This window comes from Leopardus geoffroyi, chromosome B1 (genome assembly GCF_018350155.1).
Source record: "Leopardus geoffroyi isolate Oge1 chromosome B1, O.geoffroyi_Oge1_pat1.0, whole genome shotgun sequence".
In the NCBI taxonomy this organism is placed as follows: domain Eukaryota; kingdom Metazoa; phylum Chordata; class Mammalia; order Carnivora; family Felidae; genus Leopardus; species Leopardus geoffroyi.
Genome location: NC_059327.1, coordinates 40,742,800 through 40,765,155, shown reverse-complemented (window position 1 = coordinate 40,765,155; position 22,356 = coordinate 40,742,800). Strand labels below are relative to the sequence as shown.

The 22,356-nt window shown below is 47.6% G+C and overlaps 1 protein-coding gene and 1 long non-coding RNA gene across 24 annotated transcripts in view; one reads left to right on the top strand and one right to left on the bottom strand.

Annotated features, from left to right (window-relative positions):
- The window catches only part of ANK1 (ankyrin 1), a 219,690-nt gene that overhangs the window by 107,813 nt on the left and 89,521 nt on the right, over positions 1-22,356 (bottom strand). For 2 of the 23 annotated variants that reach the window (XM_045459382.1, XM_045459417.1), the window contains exon 1: positions 222-618. The exons of 19 other annotated variants lie outside the window; for them this stretch is intronic. In XM_045459382.1, coding sequence (XP_045315338.1) covers positions 222-260 — 39 coding nt within the window. In that variant the 5' untranslated portion in view covers positions 261-618. Of the gene's footprint in view, positions 1-221; positions 721-846; positions 941-22,356 lie in introns of those variants that run through there. 2 more of the 23 variants (XM_045459433.1, XM_045459330.1) reach the window with 2 other exon arrangements.
- Positions 680-16,724, top strand: LOC123588472. The gene is made up of 4 exons (XR_006707859.1): positions 680-787; positions 15,644-15,719; positions 15,817-15,943; positions 16,480-16,724. It is a non-coding gene; the product is annotated as an uncharacterized LOC123588472 (long non-coding RNA).

Below are 22,356 nucleotides of genomic sequence, written 5' to 3'. Positions count from 1 at the left end.
TTCCTCTGGATCCTGCTAGAAGCCTCGGCGCCCGGCTGGCGTGAGGCAGCAGAAGGGCCACCGGGGCGCGTCCCCGCACCCGCCCGAAAGTTGGCGCCCGCCGAGCCGGGCAGGACCCGCAGCCGGCGGCCAGGGGCGCTGCGGCCCGGACCCCGCACGGTGGCCGCCCAACGCGGGCCGAGCTCCCCGCCCGAGCGGCCGCGAGCAGGCCGTCCACTCACCGCAGGGTCTGGACCGGACCTGCCCTGTCTCGCTGCCATCGTCCGGCGCCCGCGCTGAAATCCGAGCCCGGCTCCCTGCTCCCCCTCCCCCGTTATCTGCTCGGCGGCGCTGGGAGCGCCAGCAAGTTACGCGGCATCTGGCTAAAAATACAGGCTCCCTCCGCTCGGTTCGGGTTCGGGCTCGGGCTCGGGCTCGGGCGCCCGGACCCTGCGCCCGACCGCCCGGCCGCCCTCCAGCCAGCCAGCCAGCCAGCCGCTAATGGGATCTCTTCATTTTCTCTCCATTATTATGTCCGGTGGGAAAGTTAATGCGAAGCGATCTCCGGAGAGAAGGCACCTGCTGCCAAGCCGGGAGGAGGGGGTGCGTGGAGGGTGCGGGTGGGGGTGCGGCCCGAGCTGCAGGTGCCGGCCGGCCGGGCGGGGAGCAAGCGTCCTGCCGCTGCAGAAGGGAGGCACACACGTCCAATGGAGGTGAGGAGCTCCAAGCTGCATGGCGCTCCCGCCCTGCCTCCTGCCGCCCCGACTGCCCTAGTGAACGGGCCCCGGAGCCTGCAAAGACGGCCAGGGTGAGCTCAGCAAAGTCTATTTATGCCCCATAACCAATTTGCATGTTTTGAGCTCTTACATCGTGTCCTGAGATACCAGCTAATCAGCCTATTCCAGATTCTGCCAGAGAGCCGCGATGCGAAATGAAGCTGAGAGGCAGTACACAGATCTGTTATTACTATCTCCCTCATCCCTCAAGTCTGCTGGTGTTAATGAAACATCGGCTGGAGTAAGCTCCCAGTTTTCTGTTCCGGGACCATCTTCACCTTTTCCTGAGGTCATTTCAGGGGCAGATGTCAAAAACATCTGTTGGGGGTGGGGGGACGGGGAGGGGAGGTGGCCAAGCCTTGGGGGCTACGCCAGATTATTAAGAACAGGTGACTAGAAGTGGTCAGCAAAAGCAATGCCAGGTAATTGGCCCCCCGGGGCAAGATTGCTTGTTCAGACCATGGATGTTTTATATCATGAGCCCGGCTTCATGTTCTCTTCAAATAACACTAAATGCTCTTTTTCCACCCCTCCTGCCCTGACACATAGGTATGGCCGAGCTGTGTGTGTTGGTGAGGAATTAACACACTGAGCACCTATTAGGTGATGGACATATTGCCTTACCTTAATTAATCCTCACAGCCACCCCATAAGGTAGACGATGCTTTTAGCTTGTAAAGGAACTGAGCCCAGACAGGTAGAGTCAGGACCATGGTCCCCACTAGTAAATGGAGGGTGCAGTTGACCCAAAGCCCTTCCATTAACAGCACTGGCAAGATTCCTAACAAAAGTGTACTCAGGGCCAGGAATAGATAATGTGCAGCATGCTCCTGAAGGTTAGAAAAAAACTCTGAGAGTGTTTTCCAAAGTAAAGTGCTCTTCAAAGCCATTCAACAATTAAAGAAAAGTCCCAAACAAGTGGGATAAATAAAGATCAAGAGAAAAGGTCCATATGTTGTCAAAACAGAGGGATCTAAAGTGTATAATGCAACCAAATCCTCTCCATGTGAGTGGGAAAAAAAAAACTGGTATTTGAAGACTGCAGCATCAGAACTTTCTAGATCTGAGGCCCTCAACATCATTAGAGGATGAACTTCAGGATAGGCCACCTCTGAAAGGGGGGTGGAAAACACCTGCACTGCTGTACCAAAGGGCAAGGTGTCTGAGTATCGGAAGTCACCCCAGCCTTTCTCTCCCCATGCACACGTTGTTAACACACAGGTCCCTACAGGTCTCTTGTCCCGTGCCTCTTAAAACTGTCTCTCAGATATGCTAAAATCCTCTACATAGAGAGCTTCAATTAATAAATTATGGTTACTGGAACAGCCCTGATCATAGCCCAGTGTAGTATCTCAAGGGATTCTAAAGCACCACTCAACATTAATATTTAGAGAGAGAGAAAATGCCCTACTCAAATGGAAGATAAAGAATATGCAGACTACTTTCAAAAACCGATACAACTGACTGCACATGAAACACAGACCACTTTTTTAGCAGCTTTATTAAGGTTTGATTGCCATACCATAAACAGTGTATTTAAAATGTACAATTTGGTAAGTTTTGGTATATGTATACCCCCATAAAACCATCATGATACAGTCATGATAATGAACCTCCAGAATCACCTCCAAAAATTTCCTCCTACATCATGATCCCTCCCTTGTGCCAGTAGGTCCACATCCCTGCCAATACTTGGTATGGCCAATCTTAATTTAGAAATCCTAGTAGATGTGCAGTAGTATTTCACTGTGGCTTTCATTTGCACTCGTCTAATAGCTAATGGTGTTAAACATCTTTTCAGAGGATTACTTCCCATCCACATATCTTCTTTGGTATCATATCTGTTCAAACCTTTTGCCCATTTCTAAGTCAGGTTGCTTTATTATTGAGTTTTGACAGTTCTTTATATACAGAGTAACTGTTTATTTATTTTTTTTTATTTCTGAGTGAGCACAAGTGGGGGAGGAGCAAAGAAAGAGGGAGACACAAAATTGGAAGTAGGCTCCAGGCTCCGAGCTGTCAGCGCAGAGCCTGACATGGGGTTCAAACCCACAAACTGTGAGATCATGACCTGAGTTGAAGTCGCACGCTTAACCGACTGAGCCACCCAGGCGCTCCCAGAATATCTGTTTTAAAAGTGAGATAAACTAAGACCTTGCAAGTAAAGTGAAATATTCAAAGTTAAAATAGGAAAACATCCCCAGTCTAATTTTGGTACCCAGATATTAAAGCTCCTAAGTCCAGTGTTCCTTGTACCGTCCAATGCTATGGGTTTTACACAACCACAAAGAAAAAGGACGAGATAGTTATAGTGGACCAGAAGCTGAATACAACCCATAGCATTGTGAGAGTAATGGGAAAGATGCTGAGGTACTATCAGAGGAACTGATCAGGACTGGCAAGAATTCTTTAAAAAGATTTTTTTTAATGTTTATTTAATTTTGAGAGAGAGAGACAGAGTGCGAGCAGGGGAGGGGCAGAGAGAGAAGGAGACACAAATCAGAAGCAGGCTCCAGGCTCTGAGCTATCAGCACAGAGCCCCATGCAGCATTCGAATTCATGGACGGCAAGATTGTGACCTGAGCCAAAGTCGGATGCTCAACCGACTGAGCCATCCAGGTGCCCCAGGATTGTTACGAATTCTTGATGTTACCTATGACCTCATTAAGGTTGAGGATTTACAACTTAAATATGCAAAGAGGCAAGGCCCAAGAGGAGAAGAAAGGAAACAATGTCAGACATGAAGAAGCTGAGGTGACTAGCACTAAGGAGAATAAAGGATTTGGCCCTTCAGATGTAAAGTCCTCCTTCTGGCACTAGAACCCCAGCACAGGCCTAATGATATGGTGCCTCTCTCAAGTGTGGTAGCCAGGTGACCACGATTCCATTATAAGCTTCTCACAGGCAGAGGCAGCTTGGTTCAAATGTTCTGTATTCCCAATCCCTCCCCCTCGCCTTCCCCATCTGCTCCCCTGTGATTAGCACAGTGCTGGGCAGTGGTGCCCAATAAATGCTTGCTTACCAATGTTTGAAAAGGGCAAACCCACCGTAATAAGGAAAGGGTAAGTCATGGGGTTGAAAACTGAGGTAGAGAAGATTTACATTAGGCATTAGACAGGAAGAACTTTCCAGCTGTTGGGGATATGACTTAATAGAACTCATTATTCAGAAAGGGCTGAATCTTTGCTGGGAATCCTTCAGGATAGCAGAGACAGATAACTCACTATTTGATATGGCATATAGAAGCAGGGTAAACTAAATGACTTGTCATGGTGTCTTTGGGCTCTAGGCATTCAGAAAGATAAGGGATTATTATTTTCTCCATGAGCTGACTGTCCCTTCTCCACCCTCCATCACCACCACACCTTTAGATGACAAATAACCATCCTGCTCCCTGCCAGTTTCCTTTTTTTTCCATACCTGAAGGCTGCACTTTTTTTTAAAATTCTTTTTAACGTTTCTATTCATTTTTGAGAGACAGAGAGAGACAGAACATGAGCAGGGGAGGGGCAAAGAGAGAGGGAGACACAGAATCGGAAGCAGGAAGCAGGCTCCAGGCTCTGAGCTGTCAGCACAGAGCCCAATGTGGGGCTCGAACCCATGAACCATGAGATCATGACCTGAGCCGAAGTCAGACGCTTAACTGACCGAGCCACCCCAAGGCTGCACTTTTTATTGCAGGTATTGAATGTATCAGGAGATCTGCCAGTGACAGTCACTGAAACCGAAGTAAAGCAACAGAAAGGAACTGATTAGCTAAAGAAAAAACCAGAGGTTCTCAGGAAGGACACAAGACCACTTGTTCCATCCTATAGGTTCATAGGGTCTACAGGTTTTTTCCAATCTTGCTAAATACTTTACCAACTGTCTCTGCAGTTCCCTAGGCAGATGAGCATAATGAGATGCTAGAGGCTTCCGCTGTGGAGCCTGTCCTCTAGGCCACATCCAGCTATGTTAGGAGGAGACAGTGCAGGAGAAGAAAGGGAAGCAATTCATTGTATAATCCAGAAAATCCCTGAGTGGAGTGGGAGCCCAGGACAGTCTATGGGGACCCTGCAGTGAATTCCTCCAAGAATCTAGCTCTTCCACAAACTGGGAGAACATGTCTCTTTGCTCAAAAGCCTGGAGCAAAGGATCCCAGGTGCATGGGATTCTCAGATGACTGTGCCTCCCCCAGAACATTTTGGGGGGACAGGAACAGGCAGCTTCAGGCAGCGGCCAGCCAGGACACAAGCTGGCTCCCGTCTAAAGGAATGTGAGAGCTGACATTCAGGGCAGACCCGGGATTCCAGAGAAAGGCCTCCTGTCACCTCACGCCCTGACAGCAGCTACTGCTCTCCCCCTTCAATTAACTCAAGGGCAGATGGGCCCCTCCAGCTCCTCTGGTCTAATCCCCCTCCAACTCAGACATGGAACTAACTTAGTAACAGTGGCACTATTTGCTTCTCTGGGCAGCCTTCAAACACTCAAAGTTAGTAGGCCCGCTGCCCTGCAGTTGCACTGTGTAAATTTTGATAAGGGAAGTAACTTTTCTGAGTATTGGTTTCTTCATCAGTAAAATAAAAATAACTTGACTCACGTCTCCAGGTATTATGAAAATAATGTAGGGGCACCTGGGTGGCTCAGTTGGTTAAACGTCCAAGTCTTGACTTCAGCTCAGGGCATGATCCCAGGGTCATGGGATCAAACCCCACATCAGGCTCTGAGCTGAGGATGAAGCCTGCTTAAGATTCTCTCCCTCCCTGTCCCTCTGCCCCTCCCCTGCTTGCATGTACTCTCTCTCTCTCTCTCCCTCTCTCTCTCTCTCAAAATAAAAAATAACAATAATATAATAAAATAAAATAATAATGTAAATGCCTAGCACCACTAAGGACACACAGCAGGTACTCAATAAGTGACAACTAACATCCCTTCTTTTCCTCCTCTCCTCCCCTTCTTCTCAACTAAAGCTTCCGTCAATGGTTAACCCTTCCCACCGCCCAGAGTGTTGCTGATCTTGTTTCTATTCTGGAAAATTAGACCCTTGTTACAGCTTAGCCAAGGTCAAACATTCACAGCTGTGAACAGGACCCCAAGAGCCCCCAGCACTCTGCTACAATGACTGGAGTTGGGCTTCTGATGCACCATTTCAATGCAGTGAAGAAACGAGTCTCGAGTCGTGTGTACAGCCGAGCCTCAGGTCTGACAGCTCCCCCTGCGGCTTCCCAGCTGCTGGCTGCAGCACGGCCTGCTAACAAGTACAACTCTGCTCTCGACCATTCTTCTATCTGTCCAGCCCCTCATGCACGCAGGGAGGTGCCCCAGCTCCTGGAGACTCTGGGCACAGAGGATAAGGGTGCCTAGCAGGAGCTCCACCCTTTACTGAGAAAGGCAGGCTCGTTTATCACTGCTGGAGCCAGCCATCAACCACCCCGGGGACTGTGTAAACCATCAAGAGCATCACTGCTGGGAAAATGTTATTCCTCATCCAGACACTATTGCACCCCCCTGCACTAGCCCCACCCCCTCCACCTACTGATTAATTGGGAAGGAACTTTACAGAATATGGGCTGTAGCTATTACACTGGGTGGACTGAGAAGTCCAGTCTGACTCCCCTCAGACCTTGTAATTCCTTCTGAAGCTTTTCAATAGTGAGAGAAGAAAGGGAAAGGAGAAAAGACAGTCTGGGTTGTTTTGCTATTTAATTTTGTGTGGAGAGCACCCAGTGGCCAGCTGGATAGCCCTGGGCGCCCCCCCTCACTGGAGCAAGGGATCCCAAGTGTGGGGTCTATTTAGGGAGGTGATCAGAGCTGGGTATCAGGTCCCATAGCACTGGCACTGATCTCTATCATGTTCCTTTTAAGAGGGTTGGCAGGCCCGGAGTCTATTTTTAAACCCATGAGAAAGGTGCTACAGGGAATCCAGAGAGGGCCAGCATTAAACCTGAGATCACTGCAGGAAAGGTGGGGGACAGCAAAGCTGAATCCAGGATTTTCTCTTCATATACCCACAGGGGTTCCCCTCATTCCTGGGACTGGATGATGGCTGTCCTTCCAAAGGGATCTTTTTAGCTGTAAGCCCACTCTGACACGGCCTCGGTGGAACCGGACTCCTCACGAACCCTCAACTTGGAAAACGGTTTTACACTCTGGGTTGCTTTTTCAGTATTGAGATTTTTTGGGTATATCCCCACTCCTGGTGTGAAAAAAAAAAAAAAACCAACGTGCTTTTGAGTATATATTTGTTATCTCCCTCTCTGATTTTCAAATCATGTGCTCTGGAGCACTCCTCCCCCGCCCCTCCCCCCCGACATGGACAAGCTCAAAGCCAAGTTTGCCAAAGGGAAGGACCAACAAAGTCCGACCTCCCCCCAGTGGTCTCTGTGCCCAGTGCCCCAGAAACCCTGCCCCTGTGCTGGAGGGAAAAGAGGGGAGCGGACCCAGTGGCAAGTCTACAAGGGACAGGAAACAAACAGGCATCCAAACATCACTGTCTCTCAGCCAATAACCAGATGAAGAGAGCAGAATGTTTTATGTACAATAACAAATTTCAACTTCAGTATCCATTTCTGTTTTTGGATAAGAAATAGAACTGGAATTCCTAAACAACTCGATGCCTCAAAAATAAGCAAATGGCTTTTGTCTGCCAAGCAGTTCTGGACCCACTCAGGGTTACCCAGGCAGGGAAAAAAGTATGAGATGAGGGGTCCCCTCACATTTGTACATCTCAGCATCTCTACACCCAGCACAAAGCAGCACGAATACATGTCTCTCGAGTGGAACAGGATTATGTTCCTCAAGTGGGCCAAATGGCTGGGTCAAAACAACATACATGAGTGTTAGCATGATACAGACCACACACCAGAAGCTCAGGAAACATTAGCTCAACTGGAATCCAAAGAAATTCATTCAATTCAGATTTTAAAATGAGTCACATCCATGAAAAAAAAAAAAAATCAGATGTTCTAAGCTGTTGGCCAAATTGTTCATTTCCCCACATGCTGTCATGGCCCCTGTGGAAACAGCCTTGGAACCAGTCACTTCATAGGCGGGGAACAGCCCTGGGCTGTGCAGGAGGAAAGGATCCTGCACCCCAGTGTGCACCTCCAGGCTTTCTCCCACAATTTCCATTAGCACAAAACTACCAGCTCAGGCTGAACAAGTGAGTTGGCTTCCTCACTCCCAAGGCGGTCATGCAGATAGGTCCTTAACAGATCCCATCTCTCTGCTGTGGGTGAGAGGGTGTTGACAGGTCATGGGGTGCATGAATATAATTCTAAAGGCATACCCCTCATCAAGTGTGCTGGCCCATGTCCCATTGCCATGTTTCATTTTTGCCACCGTGCGGGGCTCTGGCTGTGCTCAGAACCGACACTTCAGAACATATTGCCTGGCTGCTGACTGGGGAGCCCAGACTCAGGGCGGAAATTACACACATTTTGGAAAACATGTACGAGACACGCTGCCAGAATGGCCTGGTTTACTACACTCTGTCCAGTGCTCCCACACATTATGGAAACCTTCCTCTGCAGCCCGCTGCTTAGGAGAAGAAACTCACTTCACATTTGGACGTGCTCACATGGGCTTGGCTATTGGCAGCGAACCCTATGGCTCAGTTTCCAAAGGATGTCCAAGTGCCCGTTCAGAGAGCCCTACATGGCTGACCAGTAGATCTGCTCAGGCCTTTCCCTTATTTGAAAAATTCTCCCTAAGGAGAGAAAGCCAGAATGGGTAGCCTGTCGCCAGCCTGACCTGCCTAAAGAATTCCAGAGGGGCCTGTGCTCCCCAAACTTTGCCTGGCCTCTGGAGCAAGGATTCCCCAGCTTGGGGGAGGCAGAGTTGATTCCACTAGGAATTGGAGCCTGGGAAGATCATGCCCTGTGACCCCGCTTCCCTGCCCTCTGGCCCATCATACTTCACTCTGGTGACAATGAGGTACAGAGAAAAGAGCAGGAGGGGGAAAGAATCTGAAAATAATAACAGTTCAGATTTAAGAGCTAGGTGCTGTTCTAAGTATTTTAGATGTCTACACATTGAATCCTCACAACTACCGTAGAAAGAAGCTGCCATGGAAGTATTCCCATCTCACAGAAGGCAAGGTATGGCACAAAAACATTTAGTAATTTGCCCAAAGTCACCCAAGAGCACTACATGCTTTGGGCCATGCATGAAGCCGAGGGAAGAGAGTCACTCTGGTTTTTGCTTGATTATATGAGCTAAGGGATTTTTAGGGTAGATAAAAAAGTGAAATTCAGTATTCTCCAGGAAGAATGGCTCAGTCTTGGAAATTTGAGTGCAACCAAGAGCCTCTTTATTATTTTGGCCATTCCCGCTGGTCAGAAGGGAGCCCAGCCACCGATCAGAGGCACGTTCAATGCAGAAATGTTTATAGGACCTAGGCCCTAAAGGGATTAATGACAGGTCACTGAGCCAAGATGGTCTCTCCCAGAAGGTTGGGGAAATGGAGAGTCTTGAAACAATCCCAGTCTACTCCCACTGAGTTCTCTAGAATTATCACAGTAACTTCAGGAATACCCCTTTGGAACCAGGTGCAAGCAGCACCAGGAAGCAGGTGCAAACAGCCTCTGCAGCTAGCCCTGGGGAGGGATAATGAGATGGTGGAGTCCTTAGGGACCCCCTGCTGTAGCACTGACTTCTTTCCCCTTCCTTAGGGCGCTGATGGTCAGGGGCAGACCCAGCTGGCCAAATGCTGACTGAAGAAGTTTCTTCTCTCTTCCTAGAGCCAAAACACTTCAAAGCAATTAAGCCCAATTAAACCAGTACCTGGCCTGCCTACCATCCCCTGAATTTTGCCATTCCTCACAACCCAACAGCTTCCTGCAAGATCTTCTTAAGCTCCTTTCACAACAGGACACTTAGAAGTTAACACTGAAGAACACCTTGGTATCTGCCTTCTACTTCCCGGGGCCTCTTTTCTCTCTCCTACCAAGGCAATAAGAGCAGGTGCCACACATAATATTTCACACGGGGCTCATCATATTATTCTTAATAATTGAATAGAGACCATTATCTTTCTATTTAATCCTCTTGTGAATTCTGGCTGGCTTCTCTGTGAGATATATTTTCATACAGTATTTATATCACTCCCTTTATAATTACTTAAATAAAACGGGAGGAAATAAGTTACAAATCATCAGCCATATCTGCATTTCTCTCTGTCTCTCTTATCTGCAGAAATTCCCACCTACAGTAGGTGAATCCCAAGGTAGGTCACTCATTTGGACATTTCTAATCTGTACAGTGATGAAGCATGTCTAGATGGTCCCTTTTCTAAACTTTGGCTTCATATCTTTTTAAAGAAATAAAATGTTATAGAAGCATTAATGTGCTTTCCATATCTAAAATTTTATGACTTTATGAATACCCTACTCCTAGTCTAAAATCAACCTTGACTTCTTCTTCTATTAACTGCTTTTCAAGATGACCTTTCTCAGCACCCCTGACTTTGAACTGCTAAATAAAGGTACATTAGGTATTGGAGAAAGAATAAGAGAAATGGGCAGTGAACCAAGTATCACTAAAAAACCCATTATCATTTCTGTAATGACTGAGCTAGTTCTTCGCCTCTTAGAGAAAGAAAGAGAGAGAGAGACATTTCCAGGATTTCTGAAATGAGATACAAAGATGACAATCAACACATCCAGAGGAAAATCATTGCCAATATCCATATCAGCCTTTGGTCCCTAAAACGCTTTTAGGGTGAGGCTAACAGAGATAAATGACCAACAAAAGACTTGGTGGTGCCGATAGGTCTGCTTCTCATTCCTTTATTCTTCCATTCAGATATGAACTGTTGAATTGCCACGTGCAATCCAAGAACCCAATGGAAGACATACATTAAGTATATTCCATGGTTGCTACCCTTGGGAAGATGGCAAACTAGTAGAGATAAAGATATAGTTATATAGAAAATAAACAGAACAACAAAAGGGGTAAAGATTCAGTAAGAGATGCCCTCATGGCACGGTTAAAACCAAACAAGAGGTTCCAACAAGAAGTGCCAGGAGTTCAAAGGAGAGGCTGAGGTCAGAGGAGGCCACAGCACTCAGGGCAACCTTTTGTCCAGCAGTGAGACTTGAACCAACCATAAGGACAGCCGGTTTTTAGAAAGTCATGGGGATCCATTTCAATTTGGAGCCTGTGCCCCAGGTGTTTGGTTATAGAAGACAGAACACACGGATCCAGAAACAAACATTTGTAAATATAAATATATAAGTAAGGCAACAAAATAAATATGCGTACTCTGGGGAACTCTATGAATATTACGTAAAAGAATAATTAATTCCAAATGATAGTACAGCTTTTAACGTTTTAAACATCTCTTGTCATGAGGTTGAAGGGAGCTGCCATCTCTCACAAAGGTTTTATCCAAACATGAAAATGAGATGATGGTTATTGGACTCATTCGTTTAAAAAACATCTAGGGGCACCTGGGTGACTCATTCAGTTAAGCATCCGACTTTGGCTCAGGTCATGATCTCACAGTTTGTGAGTTTGAACCCTACATTGGGTTCTGTACTGGTGGTGCAGAATTTGCTTGGGGTTCTCTCTCTCCCTCTCTCTCTGCCTCTTCCCCACTTGTGCTCTCTCTCTCCCTCTCAAAATGAATAAATAAACTTAAAAAAAATTTTTTTAAATATCTGTATCAGGGTACCTGACTGGCTCAGTCAGCAGAGTGCGTGATTCTTGATCTCGGAGTTGTGAGTTCAAGCCCCACATTGGGTGTAGAGCTTATTTAAAGAAACGTATATATCTGTTTGATTGTTAGATGCCAGACACTCTTTAGGATACAGCATTGAACAGAGAGACAAATGTCCTGCCCTCGACGAGCTTACTTTCTAACTGGAGAGAGAGCAAGTGGATGGACAAGCAATAACATATTGATCCTACAGGGAAGAGATAAGGGCCACAAAGGACAATCACACAAGGAAACGGACAGAGAGTAAGATGGGATACAGTGTTAGACACAGGAGGCCTCTCTGAGAAGGTGATGCTGGAGCAGAGGCCTGAATGCAGACAGAGATGGAGTGTGTGGCATCTGGAAATGCAAAGGTTGTGAGAGGTCCACTTGACACAGTCAAGGAATATTCTAGGGCTCTACCCGAGTCTCTGCCACCACCGAGGCACGCCTCTTGCTGGGTCTGGAGTGCCCTGTTCTATACCAACAGATTCTATGCATCTTTTGACACCCATGGGACAAGAAGTTTGAAGCACTCACTGGTAGAAGAACCAAAAGAAAGAAACAGTAACAGGTAACATTTGGGGGTGCTTACTATGTGGTAAGCATCGTTCTAAGTATCTTACAAGTGCTAGCTCATTTAATCCTCACGGCAACTTTAGAAGGTATATGCTCTAACTGGCCTTATTTTATGAGTGGAAAACAGAAGCACAGAGAGGTTAACAAACTTGCCCAAGGTCACACAGCATATAAGTGGTAGGGTCAGGATTTGAACTCAGCAATTTGGAGCCAAACCTGTTCTTGCAAGCAATCTGCTTTAGTGGACAATGAGACTGTGGAAGGATACAAAAGCCCAGGAACTCTGAGGAAGCCATAAATAAACGAGACGTCAGTTCTGGCTGAGAGAGAGAGGAGAGAAAGCCAGGGAAGGTCTCTGTTCTATAATGGCAGCGAGGTGCATTCCACAGCGGTGCTTTGTCCAGGCCACTTACTCTAATTATTATTTAGCATTTGCTAAGTGCCTCCCCTGTGCCGAGGCCAATCAGGGAAGCTGAAGCCACAGACAGCTGAAACAGACCCCGGGGGCCTCCCTGGGGATGCCCTGGAATACAGCTGGCTAATCAGACCGGATAGGAGGCCCAAGTTCACCTCCTCTCGATTTTTAACCAGTAACTTTCAATTATTTCCTCTTGGACTCTGACTGAATTCATAAATAGCATTAACATTTTTCAAATGCCTGTAGGAGTTTGTTGAGTTAACCTGAGTGACTCATTATTATAGCATTCAGCTTATTCTCCTCTCTTCCTGGGGGATGAGACATCCTCCTACACCCCACCCAGTGGGGAGGGGAGAGGAGCAGACTCCTCTCCTTCTAGATTCTTACCACCCAAGCGGATTGATGCTTGTCGGGCTCACAGGGTAATGGTTTTCCTGGAGCCCAAAGCCTGGTTGGCTTCAGAACTCGCCCAGGTCACTCTGAGGGAGCCTGTGTGTGTGTGTGCGTGTGTGTGTGTGCACACAGTCCTTGTGTGGGCAGCTTCAGACACTGAGACAAACAATGGACACAAGGGCATTAGACTCTGGGGCTGGAGGTGGGGGAGGAGAGAGGATGGTTAGGAGGGCAGGGGACAGCTGAGGGCACTGTTTTTTCTGCAGGATGGTGTATTCTATTTTTTTGTTGTTGTTTATTTTTCAGAGAGACAGAGAGAGAGAGAGAGAGCAGGTGAGGGACAGAGAGAGGAGAACAGTGGATCCCAAGCAGGCTCTGTGTTGACAGCAAAGAGCCTGATGTGGGGCTCAAACTCATGAACTTTGAGATCATGACCTGAGCGCAAGTCAGACACTCAAACAACTGAGCCACCCAGGCGCCCCGGCAGGTACATTCTAGTTTACCAGACAGAGTACTTAAAGAGGGTGCAGGCAGTTGGGGGAGGGGAGAGAATACGCCACATACAAAAAAAATCCAGAGTGGTTTGACATTGAACTTGCAATCATGCCTCACTAAGAAACCGGTGAAGTCCTTAACCAGAAAGGCTAAAGAGAACTGTCTCTGCCCTCTGCTTCTTCTGGAAAGTCTCCCTCTTTGGGAATAAAAAGTCACCACTTTGGGTCTGAACTGGAGGCTCTATTTGGAAAGCGTGAGACAGGAAGTGAAAACCAGTCAGATGTTTTGTCAGTGACAAGGAGGGGGATTCATCTGACCTCGTACCTCACCCCTAAATCTCCTCGGCCACCTAAACCTTCCCTGCCGTCTGCAGTTTTCCTAGATGGTCAGCAAGCTTTGGACCATCCACAGACCCCTGCCTTATGGCTCTCCCCTACTTGAAAAGGCACTGTGTTGTGCAATCAGAGGGACCCTTTTCAGATGGATCCCACAGGAGCCACCCCCAGACAGCATCTGTGCAAGGTGCCTTCTGCTCGGGTGCCACATCCCATGGGTCACAGGTGTGGAGGGCTCAGTAGGGCCCACCTTCCCAGGCTCTCTGAGCCCTGGGTGCTCAGACACTGATCTCACCACCCTTTCTACCTCTCTGTCCACTTCCAATTTCCCCTCATACACTGCTGCTGTCTTCTGCAAAAGAAGAAGCACGCAGTCATTCCCAAACCCAACAGAAATTGAAATCAGAAACTGAACTCAGAGCTGTGTGCTCTGAGTACAGCCAGAAAGGCACAGACTTCAGGGCCTGGGAACAACCCCTCATCTCCAGGTCTGGAAGGATGAAGTGGCTGGCTCAGGGTTACAGGTCATGGCAGAGGTAGAACCACAGACCAGCCCTCTGTCTTCTAGTCCAGCATATTCTGCAAGCTCATCCCTGGAGTCTGCTTGGGTGGCCTCTTCTCCCTGCCCCTACTGGACACAGATGGCAAGAACCAATGGAGGAAGGAGAGTGGAGGGCCAGGGGAGGGCGGAAGGTCTCCAAGGCCATGAGGCAGATGTCAACTTCGAGTCTGACCTCAGAGCCCAGGGTTAGGGAGGTGAGAACAAGTGTTGAGGGTGAAGGAGCTAATTCAGTAGGGGCGGAGGGATCCATGGCTGTTTGCAACTCCCTCCCTGACGCTGCCGGCTGGTGGCTGGCTCCACCTAAATTAAGGCCAAGGGCAGAGCAGTCAAAACAACCCCTGGCCAAACTAGGAATACAGCTAGTAAACCCAAGGATTTAAATCAACGGGATTTTAAATGGCTAGGTACAAAACAGGAGCTTAGTAACTACTTGCTGAGACCTTAAACTCTCTGAGTTTAGAGAGATTGGACTGTTCATATGCCTGCCTACCCATCCTTCTCCCCACCCCTCCCCCCAGCACCAGCCTAAGGGTGCAGGAACCCTTCAGCAAGGGGACCTGCCTGTCCTGCCCTCTTCTTTCCGATGTTTTGTCCCCCAGCGCACCCCAGTTCTGGGACTGTGTACCCTTGCTATGGGACTGCCCAACAGAAGAAGGAATATTTCCATAGACAGCTGTGAAATCAAACATGCAAACTCGCAAAGCCAAGACGTAGGGCCAAAAAGGAATTGGGTGTGTTGTAGGGAAGCTCATCTGTGCCGGCTGAGGATGTGCCCGCCGCGTCTTGGGTAAATTTTTCCAACTGGGAGAAAAAAAGGCTGCTTTTTTCTTCAGGCTTCCTCTGCCAATCTCTAGCTGTTTGCCACCAACCAGTGAGTGATTGCAAGCAAGTCACCTAACATCCCGTTCACCAGTTTCCACCTCCACAAAATGAGACCGTATATCCAGTGGGGGCATCGTACTGAGTCAGTTCAGTATCCTGTAGGCCTGTCTCTAAATATCTGTAAGGCCCCACTGCTCCCCAGGTATTTTCTGACACCTATGAGAACCATCTCAGGTGGTCTTGGATTCTTGGTGAATCAGACAATAAGCCTTTTATTTGAATCAAAATAGAGTACATTGCATATATTAATTCTTATTCCATCTGACACGTTTAGAGTTAGGGCATCTCTAATCACCTATGCAAATCTAAGTAAACAAGATGCAAATCTGGGTCCCAAATTACGAAAGAATTCCATCCTATTCAGCCTATAAAATTTCAAGTATTTCATTGCCTTGACCATTAGACACCAGCTGATCAGAAAGTCCCAAGATTTCTGTTGTATGTACTAAACAGTATAGGCATTCCCAAAATATCCACACCAGAAAAAGCTCCTTTGCTCATCCAGAATCCATTTCGCCTGATTGAATCATTTTCTCATTTCCACAGAGAACTATTAAACCAACCATGCAAATTATCAAGGCCCCACAGACCCAGGAGGAGAAAGAAACTAGACAACGTTTAGGTAAGTCAACCCTCAGAAAAGTAACTGTGCATCGAAGTGAATACAACACATTCAGTTCACCAAACCCCATTTCCTCTTTGTGTGGTTTGTCTTGCAGTCACATCATTCAAGGCTATCCTTCCCAAGGACATCTAAGCCCTATTCCTCGTCCACACCACTGTCCTTCCTTGGAAAATTTTGACAGGCCTCTGATCACTTCCCTCCCTGGAGAATTTCAACTGTTGGTAAGTCCTTCCTCACGGAAGATTGGAATCTGCTTTCCTGTGGCTCTACCCCACCTTTCACCTGGTAATGACCTTGCAAACACCATGGGGTGAGTCTCTGCTCTTGCCAGTGGCACCCGTGACATTTAGGGACTTTCTTCCAGTCTCTTTGTTCTTTTCTCTTCCTTGTTCCTTCAAGGCTTCCCCCAGACACCATTCCAGACTCTTTTCCTTGGTGATTTCCTGCCTATATAATGTGCTCCAATTACCAAGGGTCTCCCCTAAAATGACACTCTGAACACCACCCTCTCAATGAAGCCTGATTCTACATTTCCCAAAGTGTGTTCCCAGAACCACCAGCCCTGTGCAAAGTCACCCCCCCCCCCGCCCCCGCCCTGCGCAAAGGGTGCTCTGGGCAAGGAAACACAAATTCTATCCTTAGAGGGTTTCAAAACAAGGGATCGTGTTAGAGCTCTGAACAGTCTTGGAGAAAACCTGACCAACTAATATCTGACCCAGTGGTATCTGACCCTAAAATTCTTTATTTTCCCACACAGCACATCAGGACAGGCTGGTCTTTCTCACTCTGACCGCTCTCCAGCTAGTTCAGCCTTCCAGACTTCCTCACAGTTTTCTGCTCCACTCTTTTTCACCCCATGAAGAACTTCAGTGAAATAGCTAACTGTAGTTAGTGAATTCCTTCTTAAAGAAAGATACCTTTTAGGGATATAATTAACCAGTTCCATAATTTTCCTGTTTTGTACATGTGAACTTTGGTATGTTACAGTTTCACCTCTTCAGTAAGACGCGCATTTTTTTTTAAGTTTATTTATTTATTGGGGGGGGGAGGGGCAGAGAGAGAGGGTGAGAGAGAGGATCCCAAGCAGGCTCTGCACTGTCAGTGTGGAGCCCGAAGTGGCGCTCGAACCTGCAAGATCAAGACCTGAGCCAAAATCAACAGCCGGACGCTCAACCTACTGAGCCACCCAGGCACCCCCCAGAACCCAATGGTTTTAATTTTAATTTTGTAAATTAAACATCCTGCGATGTGTCTGTTTTGGGGTCTAGATGTCTGCACACTTACTGACATAGTTCTACTTTGTACTTTTTAAAGTACAAGGGAGAGCCTGAGAACGGTGTGTCCAATGAGACTTTGTTGAAGGAATGGGGAGAGTGGTAGAATGATATGAAGGATCGTGGGTCTGCCACGATCCTGCCACAGGGCCAAATACACCCCCGAGTGAAGCATCTGGGGAGTGCGCTCCTGGGAGTCCCACATGAGATGCCACCACGTGGTCAGGGAAGAGAGAAGCCAGCCTCCACTTTTCTTCCTGAGTCTCCTCATATGAGAGCAGAATAAGGGACGGGTTAAGGAGTCAGGATCTGAGGGCCAGCTTTCTTGGCTTCATATCACAGTTCCAACACTTCCTAGCTACGTAGCCCTGAGCAAATTAAATCTCTCCGTGCCTCAGTTTCCTGACCTATGACACGCAACAATTCATAGGGGGCCACCACAGTGATTAAATGAGTGAATACCTGTGTGGTTCTTAGAACAGGACCCGGCACAGGGCTCAGGAGGCTCTTTTGTTTTCCTTCCCTCAGTTTGCTCTCTCCCATCCATCCGTGGCTTTCCATTTTAATAAACTGAGACCAGAACTTCACTACGTCTCACCTGGACGACTCAGCACGCCCCGCCAGGCTCCCTCCGATCCACTTTACACGGTACCGCAAGAGCCGGCTTCCTGAACCACAGCCAGGATCCTGCGGCTCAGAACACTTCCGTTCCTCCCCACTCTTCTCCAGGTCCTTTGAACACCCTGGCGGGCCCTTCTTCATCTACTCTCCAGCTAACTTCCCAGCCTGATCTCATACCTGTCTTCTTTCTCTACCCGGGTTAACAGAAAAACCCACTGACCGCTCAGGATCTTTCCCCACGGTGGCTTCTCCCTCTGGGGCGCCCTTCCACGTTCCCCTCTTCCTCCATTCTCCACTGTCTGCATCACATCTGTCCTTTACATCCCACTTGAAGGCACTATGTTCATGGACCTCCCCTCGATTGCCTCTGCTTGCAATATTCTCTCCTAGAATGTCCACAGCATTGTACCCCTGGCGGTAGATTCCTTTCTTCCTTGGGATCACAGTGGTTTGTATCCTACTTCCCGGCTGAGAGGGCTTTAAGGGCAGCCACCACAGCCCATTCATTTCACGTCTGCATCCCCACAGGACCATCCCATCTCAGGTGCTCAGTAATTACTTATCAGCTTGGAGAATGCTCTGGGGCATGACTCTGAAGGAACAGGAGTGAAAGCAAGTCATGATGGGATTAAAGGAATTAGGAACATTTCAGAGGAAGCCCTCCCTGTGTGAAAGGCAAGATGGAAGGGATCTTCAAGCAGCCCTCCTGCTGCCCCTGGGCCCTGAAAGAGCTTCCAGGGACCCGCCCCCAGTTCAGTTATCAGGCGATGGTCCTAATCTGTATGCATTTTTATTTTATGCAAACAAAATTAGATTCAAACAAAGACTCTTAATTAACAAATTAAAGCTGCACCGTGCACTTTTTTTTTTTTTTTTTCTGCACCATGCACTTCTTGCTCCAAATATCCCATCTTTTCAAAGGCTAGAAACAAAATTCCTAACAGCCATGCAGCAAATGAATGGAGTTAGGGAAACAGGACTGGGTACCACAGTTGTCCTAATCCTGGAACACCTGTTTAAATAACAATTCGTGCCTGAGGCATTCAGAACAACCTGCTAATACCAACTCAGCACCCAACACCAAACTCCTTGTGGTCGCCAGTGTTAAGTGCTACTGTCTGCATTTTTTCAGGTAGAGAAGCAAGGGCATTCACAAGTGATTTTTCAAAACCCCAAAGGAAGACAATTTAGATGGAGACTGAATATCCAAACCTCCCAACCAGTCAGCTTATCACTCCATCTGCAAATGTGTTTTAACCAAATCTGAGAAAAACTGCGGTTCTAATAAAAGGCTGTTTCTATAAGGGATTTCATAAGGAAAAGAATAAAGGCAGGGCTGGAGCAGAATCCATTTAACCCATCATTCAAAGCAACAACCTTGCCACATTTCCACGTTTCAACACACACACACACACAAGTCAGAGTTCAATGGTCATTCTTTTTTTTGTTTTAACTCCACAGTATTTATTTAGTGCCAGAGACATTGTGAAGGAGAGATAGACCAACTGCTAGATGAGGGTCATGACTTCAAGGGGTGCCAAGGGCAGAGGGAACCGACACCTGCAGAGGACAGTGGGCCTTCTCTGGCCCAAAGGGGGGGTGGTGTTTGGATTGGCACAGAGAGATAGGGATGGAGGGGCAGGTGCGGCCTGAGGGGCACACAGTCCTGGTTTGTTGGTGATTCGATTAAAAGCTTGGAGAAGTTGGGCTGGGAAGCTGCAGTCCAACAGGTGATACCCAGTAGCAATTCACACTCATTAGGCCAAGAAAAGAGCAACAATGCCTCTGCTTCAGTGTGAGGGGAGGAGCTGCAATCCTCCAAGTCTAGGTCTGAATGTACACACTGCCACTGACCTGAATTTAACCCCCTAGAACCTGAGAGTGGTAGCTAGGAGAGATAGGGAACTTCCTTTTTTTTTTTTTTTTAAGTTTATTTATTTACTTTGAGAGAGAGAGAGAGAGAGAGAGAGAGAGACAGCACACACATGCAAGCAGAGGAGGGGCAGAGAGAGGGGAAAGAGAATCTCAAGCAGGTTCCACACTGACGTGGGGCTCGAACTCACAAAGCATGAGATCATGACCTGACCCAAACTCAAGAGTCACACTTAATCGACTGAGCCACCCAGGCGCCCCCAGGAACTTTCTAATATATGATACTATATTACCTTCTGAGGGATAGCCAGCAAAATCAACACATAATGCAGAGCACTAGTTAGCTTCAGAAGTCTTGAAAGATTGGGTATCCCTCAAATAAATATTAGAACATGGTTTATCTAATTGCAGTTCAAGTGAAAAAAAAGAGAGAGAGAGAGAGAGAGAGACAGAAAGAAGACAAACAATACTGGCTACAATAACACTCCCACTAATACACCAGCCCTCCCCCCAACTTGGCGCCCTGGCAGAGGCTGCTAATGTATCACACTCTTGCCCATCAGCCTACAAGTGGCTTCAGAATCTTTCTGAATACAGCATTTCAGGCAGCTGCTTCCAATCACTGGTGTGTCGACACAGGCAACGAGACTCATTTTCTATTCCTATGTTGTTTAATGAGCAATTTATAACAAACGTGATGCTCTCGGCTGTGGGGTATGAATGGCTCATCAGGCCTTAACACAGTCTTGATGACCTATTCTTCAAGATCATCCCCCCACACCCCACCCCCAGCTGATTTCTCTGATTGGTGCTTACCAGAATACTGTTCTAACTGACTTGCCGGGTAGAATTTCTTAATGGGATGGAGTTCACTGACCAGAGAACGCAAAGAAGAACACAAGAACACCAGAGGACCAGAGATGTCATACCTCCCGTTGTGAAGCTGGCAGGCTGACGTCAACACCAGAGTCCTATGAGTCGGACTGGCATTAAGTCAGTTCCCAAACCCGCCTCTCTGATTGTGCCTCAAAGTCAAGTAACCCGGCCTACAAGCTGAGGACCAGATCCCAAACCACAGGGCACACGTATGAGCAGCCTGTCGACACCCCCAGACAACAACCTTATTTCTTCTCCTGACTGCAACAAGACTCAGTTTCCTTATCTGTAACATGGGTGGTAATTCCTACGTGGCTTCTGTGAGCATTAAATAGCGGAGGGGTGTAAACAATATAGCAGGGTGATTGGTACACAGAAGCTACTCGATAATGTGAATTGTCTGCCACTCCCCTTAATTAGGATGTCATCAATTCTCACCTGGAGAGCAGCAGTATTTTCCTAATTGGTTTCCACTCCCTGACACTCCAATGACCCATCTTCCTGAACCCTGCCACAGGGAGTGTTCTGATCATGATACTTTCCTGCTCAAAACCCTTTGCTGATTCCCCAACATCTGCAGAATAAAATCCAAAGTCTCAGGCTGATGTTCAGAAACTCAGTCTAGCCCCTGCCCACCTTTCATCCTCTTCTCCCACCACCCACCTGTCTCTGAACACCTGGACCACGCACCTTTCCCAGACACACGTGGTACCTCCACACCTTCCATACTTTTGACCATGCTTTCTCTGCAGCCAACATCCTCCCAAACCCTGCTTTGTGAAATTCTACGGATTCTTCAAGGCCATTCAAAGTCCTCTCCCTCATGCGTCCGACTTCAGCCAGGTCATGATCTCGCGGTCCGTGAGTTCGAGCCCCGCGTCAGGCTCTGGGCTGATGGCTCAGAGCCTGGAGCCTGCTTCCGATTCTGTGTCTCCCTCTCTCTCTGCCCCTCCCCCGTTCATGCTCTGTCTCTCTCTGTCTCAAAAATGAATAAACGCTAAAAAAAAAAAAAATTAAACAAAGTCCTCTCCCTCTACGAAGTTTCCCTGACAAGCTCCCTTGTTCAACTGACAAACAGAATTAATTCTTCCCCATTCCAGTATCCACTAATGAGCACTTACCCTTTCCTGTTTCCTATTCTGTAAACTTTACTGACCTGAATTGAAGCTGTGTTGAAGGTAGGAAGTTCTTAGCATGTTGCATGAAGGACCATAGCTGGCCTCCTTGGACCAGCTAGAAATATCCAGAGTTTTTAGCATGTTGCATTAGGGTCCATAGCTGGCCTCCTTGGACCAGCTAGAAAGTGGCAGAATAGGGATTCGAACCTGGGTGGTCTGGCTGTAGAGCCCACAGGCCTTCAGCACTGCTTGAGTGAGACCACCAGCACCATGTAGGTTGGTCACTGGGAATACAGATTAGGGGGTGGGGGGGGGGGAGAAACAGGCACATAAAACAATAATTTCAGTGTGACCAGTCCTTGAGGTGAGAAAGATGTGCACCTGTCAGCATCCACCTACAGAGTGTTAGGGGACAGACAAAAGTTGGGAACCCAGCTGTGACGCTTGGACCAGTTAATTTGCTGCTCAGCCTCTGTTTTCTCATCTGGAAAGTGACAATAATAATGCCTACTTTGCAGGGTAATTTCAATATCACATTAAGGGGCACCTGGGTGGCTCAGTCCAACTCTTGATTTCGGTTCAGGTCATGATCTCACGGTTCCCAGGATCAAGCCTCATGTTGAGCCCTCATGCTGCCAGCATGAAGCCTGCTTTAGATTTTCTCTCTCTCTCTGTCTCACTCTATCTCTCTCTCTGCCCCTGCTCTACTCACTAGCAGGTACATGTGCTCTCTCTCTCTCTCTCTCTCTCTCTCTCTCAAAATGAATAAATAATCTTAAATATATATATGCGTATCACATTAAGACAAAGTATGTAAAGAAAGTGCTATACCTGGTATATTGTAAAATGATATTATTCTGAGAGACAAAAGGG